At 40.2% G+C, this 20,925-nt stretch overlaps 1 protein-coding gene across 4 annotated transcripts in view; it reads right to left on the bottom strand.

The window, feature by feature from the left end:
- Positions 1-1,580: 1,580 nt before the first annotated feature.
- The window catches only part of CACNB4 (calcium voltage-gated channel auxiliary subunit beta 4), a 265,467-nt gene continuing 246,122 nt past the window's right edge, over positions 1,581-20,925 (bottom strand). For all 4 annotated transcript variants that reach the window (XM_081243150.1, XM_081243148.1, XM_081243151.1 and 1 more), the window contains 3 exons: positions 18,462-18,557; positions 5,597-5,782; positions 1,581-2,998 (listed from right to left, as the gene is read on the bottom strand). In XM_081243150.1, coding sequence (XP_081099276.1) covers positions 2,738-2,998; positions 5,597-5,782; positions 18,462-18,557 — 543 coding nt within the window. In that variant the 3' untranslated portion in view covers positions 1,581-2,737. The remainder of the gene's footprint in view (positions 2,999-5,596; positions 5,783-18,461; positions 18,558-20,925) is intronic.

Genomic DNA, 20,925 nt, shown 5'->3' with positions numbered 1-20,925 from the left:
CTTGATGTGCTTGGTAAAAATAAAACTTTTCATTTAGTATATATCTGTATTTTAGTATCATTTACACAATAAACTCTAAGGCTTAAGAAAAAGAGAAAGGAAAATGCATATCCCTTATTCATTTGGAGAAGATAACGTATTACAAAAGGAAGGGGAAAGAATATGCCAAATCAAAGTAAAAATTTAAGTACATCCATCAAGAAAATATACATTATACCCTTTCCAAGATTGTTAGCTTTTGAATAAGAATGCAAAGCAAAACAGGTATGGACACTTGATGGCAAAGGGAAGATTGGTTTTGTGCACAGATATTGAATGGACCTCTCTATCAGCGTGACATAGACGACATAGAAACTAGGCTTTGAGAGGCCATTAAAAACAAGAGATTTTTAAAAGTTGAAAGAATATGGTAATCTTGCTGACTAGGAAATATATGTAAATGCTGTTACAGCTACCTGCCATAAAATGTAAATATCTTAAAGTAGTTAAATGGCCAGATTGCTAATGCTACTACAGAAAAAGCTGAACAGCTGTCTAGTCTAAGTTTAACACCTTGGTGCACTCTTTGCAATTAAATACTTTAATGCGCACAAACAAGAAACCAGTAAAGCATATAGAAAAAATGTTTTGGCTAGTGTTTTCTTTTTCATGCAAATATGTGCTGTACATGTAATAAATATATTTGTTTGCTGGAAAATGCTCTTCTGTGCTCTAACAAAGTATTCAGTAATGGCAGGTTGTATGTTTAGTAAAGTGCCTAATGGATATAGCTCTTTTAAATGTCTTAACTGAAAATTCTGTACGCTTCACTAGATGACAAAAGAACCTCACAAGCCAGTATCACATGTTAACTTTTAGAATTCACTGAGCCCACATTTTTTAATTGTATCAAATATTTGCAATAACTTACATGATTATAGGCATCCTCATTATCAGCTAAACAGGTTCATAATGGGGTATGCACAGTGAATAACAGGAGGAGAGGGAATGTGGGGGTTATGATGAGGTTCAAGATATATACATAACTAATTAAGAATATGGAACCTATTTTCATGGTCAAGAAAATTATTTAACTGGTGCATGCTTTGAGAGCCTAAACATTGAAAGGCTTGGACGGGGGGAAATAAGATAACAATGTGAATTATTATTGTTTTCCAAAAAAAATAGGCTTCATGACATGTACTAGTAGAAAAGGACTTTTATGCCTGATCCTATGCGAGTTTTAGAAAAACGGACTCTTAGAAACAAGAGTCTTTTCCTAAAGACATTTGTGTATTGTATAAAAGGGTCAATTTCAATAGTTTCTTGGATCATAGTGAATCTAAGGCTTCCTTGATTATAGTAGACATAAGGTCACTGATTCTGTAATTATAGTCACTGGAAAAACTGTGAAGACTTAATAGGTAAAGAGGAGTGTTCATTAGAAATAAAGCAGTTCAATCTTCAAATGCTTTATAATTCTCTGCAATAAAAATGATACAATTTTAGTAAACAAATCTATTCTGAATCTACAAGTTTATTTTTTTACTGCAAGCTCTTAAATTCGTTTTCACAGTTTTTCAGTTAATCATTTTGTATAAACACAGCTTTCAATATCAAAATTCAGTGTGTCCATGTAAAACAAAAAATCCTTAGCATGATTATAAAGAATTTGGTGAAGTGCTAGAACATTCAGATATTCAAAGACAGAGACTGAGTGAAGCAACAGAAAGATACTCAATTGTGCTGGCGGTAAACACGGAACCCGTAGTTGTGGTAAGTGGGATAGGTGAAATCCCATCTGGCGATGTTTAGCCTTGCACTCAGGAGGATCTGTGCCCATTCTTACTGTCTGACTTCAGATTCCCGGATGTATGTAGTTGTGCTCAGATTGATTAAAGGGGAAACAACACCCCATTTTCCATCTCACATAACCAGCTATTGGGCTTCTCTTTACTATTCTCTCTCACTGCTAAAGAAATTTTGAGTTTTTTTTTTTGCCAACTTCAAACAAGCTAACAGTTGTGACTAAACAAAAAGCAAAACACTTTGAATACAACAGCTGTGCCAGAAAAGAAATAAAAATATTAAAATCTGAGGAGACTGAAGAATTTCTGCATTAATTTGAGATTTTTTTTGGCACTATTAATACATTTAGTAAGTTTGAAAAGCCATTCTGGCAACGTTAACATATATTAAAATGTTTATACATTCCAACTTTAAGTGTAAATTTAGTCTCCAGCAAATAAATACCATAGCTGGTTTTGGCTTCTATTGGTATTTTGATTTTATTAATTAGTTTCTTTTTTTTTCAGATTTTTAAATTGATTACAACATGCTCAAGTAGACTTTCTAGTCGATTCACCCAAATTCCAACAGGAATTGGTTTATAAATTGGTTCCAACTGGAACTGGTCATTTGGAATTTCCAGCATGGGAAATTATTTTATATGTGCCTTGATAAGTACCTTAAATTACAAATTGATGTGTCTAAACCTAATGAAGAAAACAAAAGGTACTGTTATGTAAATGTTGCACTTAAAAATATCTCTATGATTGGGCATCTAATATCCATCTAGACTTAAGGGCATAATGTACAAATTTTTTTTTTTCTTTTTGCCCCTTCTTAGCATCAATGACAGCAGCCCATAAGCACAGTCAATACTGTGCTGTAGTTGCCGAGTTAAGATGATTGGTTGTATCCTAGCAGTGCAATGGCAAATTGTCAACAGATGAATATTTTGTTTGTTTCTGCAGACTCAAAGCCTATGTCGAGAGTCATGGCTATATCCCCCAGGCGATCCTCGGTTCCTATGAGGTTTGTACGTGTCCTGGTATGAGTCAGGGTAATCTTCTTCCACGAGAGGGTAATGATCTCGGCTATGCTGGGAACTGGAAGACAAGCGGTTCCTACTCTTCCGAGCCCTTTCATTGTGATAATTTTCATCAGAGGTCATTAGACTTCGCCTTTCAATTGGAGAGTTCTCTGTGGAGTGGTTGCTGTACCTCATACGCTGACTCTAAAAATATCAGATGGTTCACTGGTTAAATTACAACAGCTTCATTCATCTAGAACATACAAATGTATGTACAACAGTAGGATCTGGACAATAAGATGCTAAATATCTGACTCAATAAAACATTCTGATGTACAAATGGTCTGCTCAAAATACCTGGTCTTATGTATTTGGGACACAACATGCAAAGATGCCAAAGTGCTGGTAGTTTATGAATTTAACTACATAATACTGCATAATTATGCTTCCTATCAAAAACACAGAATTTAAAGTTAGTTGCTGAATGGAACTTAATATGTTTACGAAGGCCTAATAATTCCACTTCTATTGCAAAATGAGGATTATTTTACTGTTGAGAAATAAGTTAAAGTTCAGAATAGCATCTGTTATTTTATTCCTCTCTTGAACTGATACAACCTTTCTCCTCCTAAAGTCACACACTTCATCTTTATTAGCTGAATGTTCCTGATACCTTTTAAAAATATTTTAATAAAATTATGATTTGTGCTACCCATAAAATATTTGTTTCTACATCCTACGTAAGACTCAGCAATATTCTCTCCAAAGAAGTACACAATAATTATGGAGCCAGTGAATTAATATATTTACAATTCTTGCCTCCTCAACTGAAATGTCCTGCAAAAATAATCTTCAGAATACAAACTAAATTCCTCTAATACCATTACTTGAAATTAATATCTTCAGACACTTATTTGAGCGCTCAGAAAAGGCTATTAACGCTTTTCTTCAAATCATGGGAAAACATGTATCATAGCTGTGTCTACCTGCTTAGGAAGGTTGCCTCAGTTAAGAAACAGGATGCTGATGAAACCAAAGACCCAGATGCATTTCCTCTAAAGGACACTCACCTGCACACAGCAGGAAGCTCATTCAACAGTCACAGCCTGTGCTGGGAGCCCCAACCAGGGGTCTCACAATTAAGTGCCCATGGTTACTAGGAGAAATAGGCCCCAGGATAAAGGGCACCACGGTAACTCAAGTGAAACTGGGAGAGGCACTCTACGTGGATGTCTTGAGGTAGTAAGTCAGGAGTGTTTATTCATAAACAAAGTGCAACATTTCGTTTCCACCTACTAGTGTAGGTGGAAGCATATTGCTTCATGAATCCGTTTCTCACCCTACAATGTACAATTTGGAGCCAACCCAAACCAGTCAGTGGAATGCCATACTCGGATCAGCAGGCAGGCAGTGAAACAAGGAAAGAAAGAGTCCCAGTGCGCACATATACATTGCATATTACAATAGCCCGTTTCCCAAGTTCATTTCCAGCCTCGAAAGCTATTCATTTACATGGCAGTTTTTTGCTTACAAAGATGCAATTTTGTAAAAGAGTAATACAGTTATAATAACATTTGAGAGAGTGCCATTTATCTCAGAGTTAACTCTATATGATCTACAATTATGACTATCATTATAACCCATTAATACAAAACTAGTCATGATGCAAGAGAGCTCAATTGACTACCTGCTCCTCAGTCAGCTGGGGGCTTGGCCACATTCCAGCAGCGGCTTGGTAGATGGTACATAATCATTGATGGAGGAAGGCAAGATCCACTTTGTGTCATAATATCTCTGGCTCCCCACCTCTAGCCCTGAGTGCAGCACCAGAACAGCAGGAGAGCAAGCCTCCTGCTCCTACACTCGTCCCCAGCTTCCCTAAAGGACACTGGCCATAGCCGATGACCAAGATGGGCCCTGCCCACCCCTAAGAAAACTCAGGGATTCACGACTGTTTCCAAACAAGGCGATTCTACTTATGTGCATGTTCTGTTTGGGCAAGCTAGAGGACAGGCCCCGCAGCCTGGTGGGGGAAGGGTTAGGTAAGGGTGGCCATAAGGTCCATCTGTCTCACATACCTTACTTAGCTAGCCCTGTGCCTGACAGTGCCACCACTGTATAATCCTTAAGAAGTGACACGGAGGGTTTCCCTGGTGGCGCAGTGGTTGAGAGTCTGCCTGCCGATGCAGGGGACACGGGTTCATGCCCCGGTCCGGGAAGATCCCACATGCCACGGAGCGGCTGGGCCCGTGAGCCATGGCCGCTGAGCCTGCGCGTCCAGAGCCTGTGCTCCACAACGGGAGAGGCCACAACAGTGAGAGGCCGGAGTACAAAAAAAAAAAGAAGTGACACGGAGAGGTAATGGACAGTTGCATAGTAGGTAGAAAGTTTCTTAGCAGGGTTTAGACATAGGAGGGATGAATTTACCTAGGTAAAAGCCATTATAAATTAACAGAGAACAAAGTTCTAAGGAAAATGCCACTCTCAGGGTAACTTTGTCTAGGGTAGATCATGATTAGGTAACACTTTTTGAGTTTGTAAAAAAGTAAAATAGTCTGTATCTGTTAGAATCAATGTAGCCAAAAGATGTGAATCTGAAGAAGACTTCAGAGCAAGTATATGAACCAAAATGACTTGAGTTTGTAAAAATGTAAAATAGTCTATATGATTAGGCAATACTTTAGATTTTTTAGATTTTTAATATAGTAACGCATGGCTCTCTAGGCCACTCCCAGTCTCCATCTCAATCAAGTTTCCTATAGAACCTTAAATGTAAGGATGTAAGAGCACAAGTGACACTACCTGTAACCCAGAAATTGCTGTCGGATATGGTGAGAGTGCTGTTGAGCCCAAATTCCTTCCAAGCAGTGGGGTCATGGGGGTGCTACTGGTCGTGTGAGTGGCACGCCAGTAGGCCTCAAGGTATTCTCCCAGATGTTCACACGCATCCTCCAGCTGGTTTTCATCCAGTATAACATCAAACATTTCCTGTAGATGACAAGGAAAATCCATTTTATTTCTACTTCAGGTTTTAGGCAATGAAAAATAAAATTTCACTGCATGTGGATAATATTGTTTCTAATGTCCAGTAGCAAATATCAAACTTGAGGGGCTGTACTGGCAGTTGCTAAAGTTAAAGGCAAGTGAAGAACTGCACAGTTAACCATGCACAAATTTGGACATTCGCATAGAAATGGGAAAGTTCATGAAATATTTGAATCTTTCATTATTTAGAAAGAAAAAAGATGAGGTACATGTAAAAGTGTTCTAAGGAGAATAGAGTGAAAACACATATGTATTCACATCTTTATCCATATATTCCTATAGATACTTACTGAATACATTCTTTTATATACTATATAAAAGTTTTGAATTATACTTCAGAATAAGAGAGAAGCAAGTTAATGGTACTGAAAGAGGTGTTCTAAAAATGTTTCGGTAACAAATGTATCACTGGAATAAACATTTCATCTCCCAAAGTAACTATGTTGGAGGAAATAACATTTACTTAGGTAATTTTTAGAATGTTGGTGAAAATGTTATCTGTCTCGTGGTAAAGCAATACGAAAGGTTTAGGATCAATAGTAGAAAACCACAGTATAGTGACTTCTGCCACCAGAGGATCATTGTGTGAAATGGTTAAAAAAGAACAAGAATGAATAATTGATTGCAGTGGTGGTAGGCAGGGAGTTGGGGATAGTTCGCCCAAGAAGTATCTGGGGTCCATGTTTCTGTCAGTAAGGACTTTGTCCAACACCTGTTCTATAATCAGGAAGTCGTTCTTCAGCCCCAAAGGAGCAGAGTGGCCCCTCTGTCACTGCAGTGTGGTCAGGAACACAGAATATAACCAGGACACAGATTCCCTGGAGGGACAGTCAGATAACCGTGGCACCTCATAAAGAGAAAAGCCATTCCATGGGTAAGTGAAAGCACACCCCCGACTTTCAGCCGCTGAATCCACTCCTTCCCTCTTGCGCCACTTCCACCTGTTTTTACAAGCTCATTTTACCCAAAGAAGGAGCTCCCAGTAATGAATCAAATACAGGGTTACTGCCATCAACACTTGATGCGGCAGGTGGATTGTAGGTTTGTAACAACTGGATGATTCTGAGTTGGTGGTGGGTCAGCTGACTCACTCTCATCAGCACAAGGGCTCCCTGAAGCAGAAGTCACCATGGAAACAATCTCTCTCCCAACATTTACTCTTTGAATGTTTTCATCACGTTGATCTTTACTGAATATTTTGACCCTAATTTGCAAAGCAGTTTCAAAGTCCTTGGAGCAGTGAGATACGTTTAGCAACTAGGAAAGAAATAAGGTGGCTTCAGTCTAAACCGACTGGTGTTTGAGAAGACTCAGCCAGTAGAAGTCATGTAGAAACCATTCCCCCACAAGAACACTTATTAGTGAATTTCAGATGGGTTTTTGCATATTTTACTCATTCATAAAATGTTTACTCGGTACCTATTCTGTGCTAGGCATTGTGCGTATACCGTGGCAAAGAAAACAGACTTCATCCCTATGCTCAAGAAGCATCCAGTCTCGGGGGAGACACAAGTATTAAAATCCATAATACCCTACATCACACCGGGACTTTAATTCAGAACAAGAGACTGAGCCAGTGAATGTTCAGAGCTGCAGCTTAAAGTTCTGGATTTAGAAGGAGGCCCAGAGAGATATGTGAAAGTTAAATTTATGAGGGAGAGAAAATTATAAGTCAAAGAATTCTATCTGTAGAGGGAAGAGAATAAAACAAAGAGGAGCAAAGACACAATGGAAGAGACGATAGAGCCCATGAGAGAACAGGAAAACAGCTAGTTCCTACAGTGTCAGTCAACATACATCCTTACAATAAATCCTCTTTCCACTAAAGCAAATCAAGGGAGTGTCTGTCTCCTGCAATCAAAAGCTCCCGATCCCCCCATTAATCTAAGCCATCAACAGTTACAAATATAGACTCTGAGAAATGTCCCTAATGCTCTGATACACACATTGCATCCTCTGATAGCATTGCAGTGCTAACTTGAGTGGAACAAGAACAGCCCCATCCCAAAGGGCGTGCACAGACTCAGAAAGATGACACAGGAAGAAGAAAGAGGAAACCGCACAGCACTGGAACAAGGGACCACTCTGTCAGCCACTCCAGGCTAAAATCGTCCACAAATTCTATTTGATCTGGAGTCTGCTGTTTACATAGTGTTATTTATGTTAACTGTATAATTCAATTAGGTAGATCTCATTCTTTAATGTGGGATCGCAACAATGTGTAATCTCAAGTCATTTCCTTGCTTTCCTAAGGTCCCAAGTTAATGAACGCTCCAGGGACACTTGGACTGAGGGTTCTAACTATTACAGCCAGGATTGCAAAGTCCAGAGAGGGCAAAAAAGGTAAGCAGCCCTCATTGCAGAGTGTTATTTGAAAGAGATTTCTATCTCCCTGGCTGTTCCACATGTTACATGGTCAGGGCTTCAGACACAATTAAACATACACTTAATTACAAGTAGTTTTAATAAAGTACTTCTCTTTGCCAATGGATAGAATTTGTATATATCAGCACACGGCTGTTTGCTGAAGCCTCAATCATTTCTAGGAAACTAAGCTTTTGCACTGCTAAAAAGACAGCTATATGATAGAAGATGATCTGAAATTGCTTTTAGGCTTTCAAAAGCACAGAGCAAAGCAAATTTCAGCCTCTGAATGAATACTGACATATGCGGCTTATTTCCAACTAAGAGGAATCTCACAGCCTGGATATCTGTGACAATTTTTCTTTTCAACTGTTTAGGAAATAACACAGCTGATTAGACCAGAGTGTTAGGAAATGAGGATAAGGGAGAAAAAAAATTTTTTAAATTATACAAAGAGAAATTCAACAAAAAGCAGCCGAATGAATTATGCAAACCAGCTTTGCCAATTTTTCATAAATTTAAAAGTTTGGGCTTCCCTGGTGGCACAGTGGTTAAGAATCCGACTGTCAATGCAGGGGACGTGGGTTTGGGCCCTGGTCTGGGAAGATCCCACGTGCTGCGGAGCAATTGAGCCCCTGCACCACAGCTACTGAGCCTGTGCTCTAGAGCCCGCGCGCCACAACTACTGAGCCCACGCGCCACAATTACTGAGCCCGTGCACCACAACTACTGAAGCCCATGCGCCACAACTACTGAAGCCTGCGCGCCTAGAGCCCGTGCTCTGCAACAGAGAAACCACCACAATGAGAAGCCCGAGTTCTCCAACGAAGAGTAGACCCTGCTCGCCACAACTAGAGAAAGCCCCTGCACAGCAATGAAGACCCAATGCAGCCAAAAATAAATAAATAAAATAAATAAATTTATTTAAAAAAATGTTCAAGCCTAGCTAGCTCCTTACTGTGTAATACGTGAAGCCTCCAGCATGGGATATGGATGCAGAGAGCTATCTAATCAGGAGAAGAGGGTGTGGGTAATGGGACAGTTATGGGCAGTGAACAATTACCCACTCAGTGATACCATGCTCTTGGGACTGCCGGAGATAAGGGTAACGCTGAGCTGTTTTCAAAGCACCGACAGACACAGCACGCGCCTCTGACATTTTGTGATGGGATATTTTCTTCAGCTGAGGTGGGCAGAAATAATGCGGCTTCCAAAGTAAATAAGGAGTGAACAGAGGAGTCAAAACAAATCACCAGAAAACCAGGCAGAGTAGGTCCCTTTTCTGGACAACCTCTTTCAGAAAAATGAAAAACTAAAGCATTAGAAATAACAAGAGTGAAAAACATACCTCTAGCTTATCCAGTGGTCCAGAGAACAAAAATGACAGGGAAGAAAGGGAAAGATTGAAGCTGAATAAAATGGGAATGAAGAAAATCTGCAGTAGCTTTAAAAAATTTTTTTAAGTATTTAAAGATCTGTCTAGTTCTTCATCCACAGAGTATCACAAACGTTCCTAAGGAAGGCACCTGAATTAGAGCAACCAACCATCCTGGTTTGCCGGGGACTGAGTGTTTCTGGGTACTTGGGACTATCAGTGCCAAAATTTGGAAAACTGGGGAGAAATGGAATGGTCAGTCACCCTAGTTTTTAGAAAAAATGGAGCACATTTCAGTTCCTACATTGACAACTGGAACAGTTTCCATTTATTTCTTTTACATTCTCTTGGGAGGGAAGATATAGAGAGAGTGGGTACGTCTTTCTTTATGACTGTGAAATATATACTTTCTAGCAAAGAGGGAGAATCTCATTAAAACAAACATAATTTCTTATATGTTTTATCTAGGAGTTGTTATTAAACATTTTTAAATAAAAAGTTTATAAAACTTAGAAATTAATTTTGCAGTTTAATCTTAACTTTTTAAAAAAGTTGGTGCATTACTGAATATTAGCTAGCCAGGGGATTAAATATATACAAACTCTCCCATGGTATATGCATTGCTTTACATTTATTTGTTGTGCAGATAAAACCTCACATGGGGCATCTTTCCTGTTTCTAAGTGGAAAAAAGAAATAATAGGGGTGAGCATAATTTTACTTCTTTGTTATTGGAATATAGAGATCCTGAATTTGCCACCATTAAAAAAAAAAAAAAAAAAAAGCCTGGCAAGTACTATTCAGTGAAATAATATGGCTGAATGGCAACTATGCAATGCTAATTATAAAATAACCAACCAATGTTTCTTTCATATCAAAATTGTATTCTTTATATTATTAAAGCTTTTGAATTCCTGAGTACTCAACTCACTGGTCAACTAGTGATAGGAAACTCTTAAGTTAAAGGGATTTTGAAAGATTTAGGAGATCTCATGGGGTTAAAGGAAAGCCTACCAATATCATGGGGCTCTAGCAGTTAGTTTCAGGTACAGTTTCCACTTTAATGAGCCAAAAGGGAAAGACAATCCGAATTCCTGCCACTGATGGGTGGGGAAAACATGAAGGCAAAGAATACAGTGACTTTGATCCCTTCTAGTTCCTCTCTTTTAATGATCCGTGACATTCATTCTGAACCCAACCACATTTTCCTCACCACACCCATCCATCCTGTCCGTTCTTTTTTTTTTTAAAGATGGTCCTGCTTTTTTTTTATTTATTTATTTGACCGCGCTGTGTGGCTTGTGGGATCTTAGTTCCCTGACCAGGGATTAAATCTGGGGCCATGGCAGGGAAAGCTCTGAGTACTAACCACTGGACTGCCTGGGAACTCCCATCCTGTCCACTCTTATTCTTCAAAGATTATAACAACATTTATCCGTGCTACTGTCTGCAGAAAAGGCACCCAGTGTTTTTGTTAAGTTCATATTAATCCAATGCTTTAAATCATAGTATTGAAGTATCCCTAACTTGGTATATCTAAGTTGGGTGGCTGAAATTCCTGCAAGAGTAGTCGCCTTAGGACTGAGAGAAACTAGATCCCATGTGGCCTTGTTTCATGAAGGAAACATCTGAAATCAATTATTCTCTTTTTTCAAAAGTAATGCTGTGAATTAAACTATGACCATCCAGAGGCTCTGTAATAATGAATGCACCAATGGGGATGGTGCTTCAGGTGGGTGAATTCACACAATTCTAAATAATTTAAATAAAATTACTGGAAAAGGGAGGTGGAAAATTACTACCATGAGAGCAATACTATTGTGATAGGATACTGAGCACCGTCACTCACTTCAGAGTTCCTGTGTTTAATAAATCTGAGTCCATTCAGCAATGGAAAATGAAGAGTGACAGAAGAGAATGACCATGGTTACTGTAATGTTAGAGGATGCAAGACTGTGGAGGAGACACACTCCCCTCTAGCAGAGAGAGAGATCAATGTCATTTTACACTCACAGAAAAATTACAGAGCTCAAAGAACCAGGGTCAGCCTTTGGTAACACAAACCAGCTTGTAGCTACGTAGGATTAAAGGATTACATTTCATTTATATGTTCAATTGTCTGCCTATCTGCTTTTCTCACCATGCATTACGTAGCTCTTGTGACCATAGTACTGGGGCAATCTGAACTTTGCGCTTCTTAAAATGTACTATTTTCAACCTCTCTGAAAAGGAAAAGGGCACCAATACCTGGTAGAAGCAAAATGAAATCCAACACTATAGTGTACAGAAGGCTATGCCAAATGCAAATTCAGGCTGGTCATATAAAAATACATATATGAAAAGGGCTTATGGGTTCTAGTCTCACAAACCCCTTTTCTGTCTACATCCCAACTTTTCTTTTGTGAATCCAGAGCAGGCAATGAAGGAAAGTTCCTCCCTCTTCCAGAGTAGAACTATTCAGTAGCCCATCCTCCCAGCTCATCTTTCTGTCTGTGGCAGATTAAAAATGGCCACAAGTTCTTTGACACTCCCTGCATAGAGATGGAGGGTTTATGTCCCCTCTCCTTGAATCTGAGCAGCCTCTACGTTCCCTTGTCTAGCAGAAGGCTGTGGAAGTGATACTGAGCCAATATCCAAGCCCAGTATCTAAGTTAAAGGGAGTGGAATACTTGCTTTTGGAGCCCTGGGAGCTGCCATGTAAGAAGCTCATATTCCTGTTGGAAAGATCTCGTGGAAGAGCCCTGAGACCACGCAGAGAGGGAGAGGAGCTGGCTGAGCCCAGCCTTCCAACCATTCCTGCTAAGGGACCAGGTCAGCCACCAGCTGAGTACCACCAAGTGGTTGTCATTTGAAGTCACTAAGTTTTGGGGTAGTTTGTTGCACAGAAATAGGTAACCAGAACCTTGTCCTAGAACAAGGATGGCAACTTTGGTGGGCTGGCTACATTGGGCCTGCCTCCTGCTTCTATAAACAAAATTTGACTGGAACACTTGTATTTGTTTACATACTGTGTGTGGCTGCTTTCCTGCTACCAAGGCAGAGTTATGTAGTTTTGTTAAGACCACATGGCCCACAAAGCCTAAAATATTTACTATATGGCTCTTTACTGAAAAAGTTTGCTGATCCCACTCTTAGAAGAAGCCTCACCCATGAAACCCACGATTCTCTCTACAGGAGAATACATAATAGCCCGTCTGTTTCCATTCACTCTCTAAAGTCTTGCTAGATGAGGAGACAGACAGAGATCTTACACTGGCTTTGCCCAAGGTGCATGACCTTTGGAAAGCCAGTTCACCTCTCTTGGTTTCAGTCCCCTCATTTGTCTTTATTTGTTTGTTTGTTTGTTTTTGCGGTCAGTCCCCTCATTTGTAACATGATCAGTCTTTCCTTAGAGCTGTGCCATGAAACACTAAAATGGTTCTATAGTCAAATTTCAGGGGAAGCATTGTACACGACCTATCCTAATGGAGATATAAAATGCTCGTTAGCACATTAAGGCTCTTGTTGTAAAGAAACCAGTCTATGTTTGTTTACTTAGGTGTTTTCTCAAACATTTTTGGTACCAAAGTGCTTTCCACCTGTTGACATTGCATATGGAACCTGTAGTGGGAAGAACACACTCCAGGAAATACTACACAGGGTGCTTTTCAAGTTCCCTTTCTGCTTCAATAGTCCCTGAGTTCATTTTTCTGGCTATAGAGAGTCAACTTTTTTCAGTACTCTTTTAGACTTCCCTTTCTAGAGACTGCCGCCTTTAATTTCTTAGCAATGTGAGATTCCACCAGTGTAATTTGCTGACTTTTCAGACTGGAGACACAGTGGCCAATTTAGCAAGTTGCAAATTCTCCTAGAGGAACTAAAATGACACAGTGATCACTCGTCTTTGGATGAAAATGATAATTATGGTCTTGAAGTAGGGTAGGGACAAATGCAGATACATTTTGAGACTACTACTGGTTATTATAGTCTAAAGATTTTTTTCGTGAATGCCAAAATAGAGTGTACAATTCCTTCTTAGCATTACAAATGCTATTCAAACAATATTAAATGAACATGTTTAATAATGTAAAGAGTGTTTAGAAAAATTTTTTTTTTCTTTTTTTTGCGGTACGTGGGCCTCTCACTGCTGTGGCCTCTCCCATTGTGGAGCACAGGCTCCGGACGCGCAGGCTCAGCGGCCATGGCTCACGGGCCCAGCCCCTCCACGGCATGTGGGATCTTCCCGGACCGGGGCATGAACCCGTGTCCCCTGCATCGGCAGGCGGACTCTCAACCACTGTGCCACCCGGGAAGCCCAGAAAATATTAAATACAAGGTAACCTTGCTTATCCAGACTGCTTGTTTAGAATTCCGGGTTATCGAACCAATTATATAAAACAAGGAAGTGTTTACCCTGCTGAAATAATGACAGGGTAAAGCTGCCTTCTCAGTGCATGAGGCTGTTGGAGTTTCCTGACACGAGGACACATCCTAAGGCAGCTCACAGTATTATGTGCATTTAAGTGCACGTATCTTTTCTTGGTTCCAGCTATTTCAGATGTAACATGTACTGTATACATACTCGACTATCAACGGTCTCAGCAGCTAAAATACATCAATTTTAATAAGATACAAGTTATTTTCTCTAGTAATTATTAGGAATAAATGTTAATAAACTCATTCTCATAAAAAGATCAAATTAAAAAGGAACAAGTTCAATTCACCTGAAATGCATCTCAAGGAATCACTTACTGAGACTTCTTATAACATTATTAACCAAAACTTGTGTAGATATTCATCTAAACCAGTGGTTCTCAACCAGGAGTGACGTTTTTCCCTAAGGGGCATTTCACAATGTCTAAAGATATTTTCGGTTGCCACAATTTGGGGTTTGTTACTGGCCAGAGGTGCTGCTAAAATCCTACAATGTACAGGACAGCTCCCTATAATAAAAAATTATCCAAACTACAATGTCAATTGTGGAGAAACCCTGATCTAATTTCTCTTTTAATCTAAAAGAGATTTATAAAGTAGTATCTGCAAGGATATTTATGACCTAACAAATTGTTTGCCAAGAGTTGACTCAACCAATGGAACCTTTTTAGACTATCTGCTCCTTGAAGGCAGGAACGTGCCTTTGTCTCTCTAGCACCTAGCAAGGTAACAGGCCTAAAGCTTAAATAATGTTTGCTGAGTGTATTTTAGTTCTCGCCAAGAAGGTTGATTGTAGGTGAGCTATACAGAATTGAAATGACTAAATATTTGAGTTTGTCTGGTTTAACCATATGGAGACATGGATACCACGTCTTCAGACGTGCCCACGTGTCATTCTGTGAAACATCTTAATCATGTTTTGAAACAATAAGCATATTACTTGACTTGATATATCTTCTGCTTATGTTTATACTCTCCTTTTCCCTGGGCTCTAAAACCCTCATGATTTCAATAACACATCTGTGCTGATCACTTCCAAAATCTAGATAGAATCAGAGTGTCAGAGTTGGGAAGGGATGTTAGCTACCATAGCCTTCAGCCTTCACCAGAGGAGATTCCTTCCAGGACACCTGACATCAGGTCCTAGAGCCCACTCCACCCCCATCCCTGCCACCAACTGAACGCAATTAGAGACAAGCTCTCTACTTAGAAAGCCGTCCCATTCTTCTCAGCATTTGCATTTGAGCAGATATGTGAAATGCCTTCCTCCTGTTGGGTGAGTCTGATCACCGTGTCAAATGAAATTACACAGGTCTAACTGCCCTCAAGTCCCCCCAGATCTGCTTCCCCATATTCCCAGATCTTAGCTCCACGTCTGGGGCCTCACAGAACCAGTGCTGCCCTCACAGTGTGGATCTCTACATAACTGAACTCAGACACGGCCAATGAGATCTGAGCTATGAATCCGTGTTTTTCCTTTTGTACCTTCCCTCTTCATTTTCCGCCATTTAAGCAGGTGGCAGGGTCTGTGCTTCCTTGTCTGGTGGGGGAGGGAGGTGTCTGTGGCAGGAAATTGCCAGCTCTCCATTTCCCCTTCTGGATTTTGTGTCCCCAAAGCCTAAATTGGTTGGAAACATTTTGTGCTAACTGCCTCTGGAAACAAAAGAAGGTGAGGATGCTTTTAGATACAACAAAAGCAGAGAGTTCCTTTAACAGTAACAAGAGGGGGGAAAAAGGAAGATACCTCCACTCTCCCAGACAGAGAAGAGAAGGGAGCTCTCTTGCCAGTGTCCCAGAGAGGAGGGGCTACGTGTCTCCCAGCCTTGACAAAGACCCCCTGTTTCCGATAAGGTCTGATGCAGCACAGCCTCCATCCTTAAGGACCACATGGATTTGGCCAATGAATAGGTTGTCTGCATTGGAACTCTCCCCCTCACTCCCTCAACCTCCTGCCAGCCCCACGCTTTGCCTTTGTTCTGCCCTGGATTAGGGTAAAGGCAGTTGCAAGCGTGGCTAAACATCCTGCCTGCCCAGTGGGCTAAGGGGTCAAAGTAGAAAATGAGCTATTTCTTGCACATCGAAGTTGGGGGCCAGAGATCCATCTATACTACACAGCTATGTGTACTAGTGGAGCAGTACGGTGGACAGAGCTTTGCTGGAGTTAGACAAACGGGTTGAATCTTGGGGCCCACTTATTTTTTTTTAATTTTTATATTGGAGCACAGTTGATTAACAACTAATTGTGACCTCCAACAAATTTCTTAGTGGGGACTTAGCTTTCTCCTGTAGGAAGTAAGGATAGTATTATCTACTGTGGCGGTCATAGAGGTGCATGCCAAGACTTCCCCTGGAGTGAGAACCTGCTGTGTTGAGTGCAGTCAGCAGACAGCCTTGGGCTGCTGCACCTTCAGGATCCACCAGGGCATTCAAGCAAGGACCTGCTCTCCCCAGGCTGCTCCCAGCCACCGCCTGAGCACAGCACGTAGACTAGAGCCTGAATGTTTCTGCCCAACATGAGGCTCCTCTAGTGCTCTGGCGAGTCCCCAGCTCCGAGTGGGAGATTTTCTCAAGGCTACATCACAGTCTGAGGCTCCTCCTACCCACTTTTTCCTTCCCCTTTTCCTTTCACAAAGTCAGAACTACATCAGGTCTGAAAGCTGTACCTGCCAGTTCTGTCCCTATTCCCTTTTTCCTCTCATAGGCATTTTCCCTAATAAATCTGTACTTCGAATTCCACTTAAGTCTCTGCTTCCCAGAAGACCCAAACTGATATAACTACCCCTAGAAAACTGTTCTAAAAATTGGAAACAATAGCCTAGTTCCTGTCTTTTGGTAGCTGCTAAAAAAAGGTTAGCTTCCTTCAACTGGGACGCATTAGAGTCAGGGACTGGGTAATACATTCTCCTATATTCGCTCAGTGCTTTAATCATACATTCCATTGTGTAAGTGGACTTCAATAGTCAGCAATGTGTCTGTCTAACTACAGTTAGACTTAACATAGGACTCCAGACTCCGGGCTATCCAAATTACCTGTGTGTGAATAGGTGGGTTCGATTGGGGAGAAAATTGGCTTCAGAGCCAGATAGATCTAAATCTAATCCTAATTTGCTGTGTGACCTTAAGGAAATCCCTTAACCTCTCTGTCTTCAGTCACCTCAACTATATAATGGGGATAATACTGCCCTACCTTACTAAGTAACTGTGAGGGTTAGAGAGAGTAACTGTAAGGGTTAGAGATGATCTATATAAAGCACCTAGCACAGTGTCTGGCCCATTGTAAGCATCGAATAAGAGAATGCATTGCCTGTACATCCTTATTCTTACCCTGTACTCTTATTGCCTGTACCTCCTTTCATTCATTTGATATTTATTGTGGGCCTAGTATGATAGGAACTTGAGACACAACAGTGAACCAGACACGCACAGATCCTTGCAGAGCCTGACAGGTAGGCATGGCACAGCGCAAAGTACATCCAGTAATTATAACAGAAACACTTAGATGGTGCTTACTATATGTTAGGTACTGTTCTAAGAGCTCTATTACACATTCACTCATTGAGATTTTACACCAAACCAACGAGGTAGGTATTTGCTCAAGATTACATAACTAGGGATGTAATCCCTAGTGTAGATTAGTATGGATTTGAACCCAGGCAGTCTGGATCCAGAGTCTGTACTTTTAAGAGCTACGCTGTGTTGCTTCTCTAAACATTTGAATTGAATTTTATGATTCCACAGAGCATGAATGGTCCTTACATAAGCATATAACAAAATCTAGTGAATTAAATCAGTAGGAAAAACAGTTATTTCCTTCAGAGAAACACAGGCACAGAAATAGTAAGTCAGCCGAGCAGGTGTAGACATTGGTGACCCACATGGTAGCAGTTACCACCCCTACACCCCCACCTCCTCACCATTTGCTCAGCTTCAAACTCAGCAGCTGTTTTCTGGCAATGGCATTAGAAGAAAAGTTGCTCTAATATGGTTTTTCATCTTACTTAACCCTGACCTTTTCATCTGCTATAACCACAGGGCTCTTCTAGTTCTAATAAATTCTCAATTTTCAATGTCATAGTCTATTATGCCTCTAGGAACTTTCTGTCAGAAAAGTTAAAGGAGTCAAATCAGTATGTTTTATTTGTTGTTTTCTTTTTATAAAACTGTCCACATGACTGCATTAAATAGTTTGCTGACTGTTTGCAAGGCAATCAAGGTGGCAGTAAGGACATCAGACCCTGGACACCAAGTTCATTTCTTATTATGTGGCAGACACCACACAGCTCTGGATGCCTGGGTAAGCCAACATGACAGCAGCAGTTTGTTCCAAGAAATCCTTTAGATATATGACAACATACCATCATCATGACCGTTCTAGAATAAAAACGACAATGCTAATATGATCAAAACAAAACCTACCAACCTCTCCTAACTAGCCAAGAATGATTAAGACCAAAAAAATGATTGTACTTACAGGGGGACATTGTGCAAGTTTATCAGCTGCCACCAGTTGAACATTTAAGTGTTTACTTTGGGACTTTCCTCTAGATTTAATCAACCGCTGTAAAACCTGATAGAAGAAGACATGAATCTGAGATACTGTCAATGAGTTGAAAGAAAACCAAATAAATCCAGACCTTTTTTCATAGTCTATTTAGCCTGAGAATTAATAGGGAGGAAATATAATATGACAAGTCATATATATATATATATATATATATATATATATAAAATCTCTGTAATGACATCAGCCACTTACACTGGCTTTCAGTTATAGTGGATTTGACATGTTCATCCTATTCTCACTCCATGTGAGGTCTTGGTGGGATCTGGAGTTCCCATCCTAGATTTTACCCAGAGATTTCAAAGAAAGCCCTGCAAAAGTGGAGGCACTGATCTGTACCAGGTCATTTATGTCCAAATTTAGTTCAGTAATATTTTGGTTCACTATCTCAATGTCAGATAAATATAAGAGTTACATATATTTGACACTTTGTGTCACTGATAATTAAGGCATTCCAGTCTAATCTTACATTAAAGGACAATTTTATGATCGAAATCTAGGTAGAACACTTGTACTGGTGTATTGCTACGTATAAACCAGGGATATACCTATGTCTTTTGGGTACGGCTGTAACTGCATTTTTCCATATACTCATCTTTCCCTTAATTTTTTTTTTTTTTTTTTTTTTTTTTTTGTGGTATGCGGGCCTCTCATTGTTGTGGCCTCTCCCGTTGCGGAGCACAGGCTCCGGACGCGCAGGCTCAGCAGCCATGGCTCACGGGCCTAGCCGCTCCGCGGCATGTGGGATCTTCCTGGACCAGGGCACAAACCTATGTCCCCTGCATCGGCAGGCGGAGTCTCAACCACTGCGCCACCAGGGAAGCCCTCCCTTAATATTTTTTTCAGCTGAAGTAAGACCCTTCCCCCCAACTACTACTAATCTATGAGGCTCAATGATATCTCAGCACACATATCCACAGGAGTCCCCGTTCCTGCACTTATGGACCCCACAGTGACTGGGGCGAGAGGGGTTGAAATCTATTCCACTGCAGTGAAGGGTGCTTGAATCCCCTTCAGTTCTGGGTCAAAGAGACTCCAAGTGCTCAAGGCATTTTCAATCCATTTTAATGATTCCCCAAAGGTCCTGGTTTGGTCAGGATTCCCAAGCTCATCCTGCACAGAACCAGTGCCTGTAGAGATGGAAGGCTGAGAAGCTCAGAAGCATTGGGAAGGGCACATTCTCTACCTGTGAGAGGAGACCCTTGTTCTGGTTGGAAGTTGAATTGGCATTTAAGCAAGAAAATGCACTCCTAGGGCCACTGAAAAGAAACTGATTGTTAAGGTAGTACCTCCCAAGGGTATCCATTTCATATTAACTTTTTAGAACATCATCACTTTTTAAAATTTAATTAATTATTTATTGGCCACACCACGTGGCATGAGGGATTTTAGTTCCCTGAACAGTGATTGAACCCATGCCCCCTGCAGTGGAAGCATGGAGTCCCAACCACTGGACCACCAGGGAATTCCCCATCATCACTTTTTTTTTTCAAATTTCTATATTAATTTTTAAAAGCAATCTCATTGTACTCTTTGTTTTTATAAATGCGTAATCTATTTTTTAAATTTATTTATTTATTTTTAATTTTTATTGGAGTATAGTTGATTTACAATGTTCTGTTAGTTTCAGGTGTACAGCAAAGTGAATCTGTTATACATATACATATTTCCACTCTTTTTTGGATTCTTTTCCCATATAGGCCATTACAGAGTATTGAGTAGAGTTCCCTATGCTATACAGTAGGTCCTTACTAGTTACTTATTTTATATATAGTAGTGCGTATCTGTCAATCCCAATCTTCCAATTTATCCCTCCCCCCACTACCGCCCTGGCCCATCATCACTTTTTAAAATTAAAGAACACCCAAGTCAAAAGGGACCACTTTGAGGCTGTCTCACTTTTTTTTTTTATCTCCCCCATTGGCATAAAGATACATGGCAGATATGCCATTGTGCTCAACCACAGAATAACTATACTCCTTGAAGAACCCAACCTAAGCACAAATGTAAGGGTCTATGAATCATAGTTTCCATGAGAGATTTTATACAGTGATGTTTGACTTATATGATAAATATATATGTACTTCTTTTTTTTTAACATCTTTATTGGAGTATAATTGCTTTACATATATATGTACTTCTTGAACTATGTACTTTCTCAACTGGGGCGAGAATATAGGTGATACAAGAATCAATATTACCTAAGAGATTTACCAAGGTAAAACCTAAAGTCTCTGAAAAGCCAGACTTTACTTTTCCTCACCTTAGTTCTTTTTGTTTTTATTTTACTCTTGCATAACTGCCCAGTTTGGGAACCACAATAGACACTGAGCTTCTTGAAGGAATAAACTATTCTTTATGTGCTATCTCGAAA

The sequence above is a fragment of the Mesoplodon bidens genome, assembly GCF_964165515.1.
Source record: "Mesoplodon bidens genome assembly, chromosome: 8".
Taxonomy (NCBI): domain Eukaryota; kingdom Metazoa; phylum Chordata; class Mammalia; order Artiodactyla; family Ziphiidae; genus Mesoplodon; species Mesoplodon bidens.
Note: the sequence above shows the minus strand (reverse complement) of the source record. Positions and strands in the feature narration are given on the sequence as shown.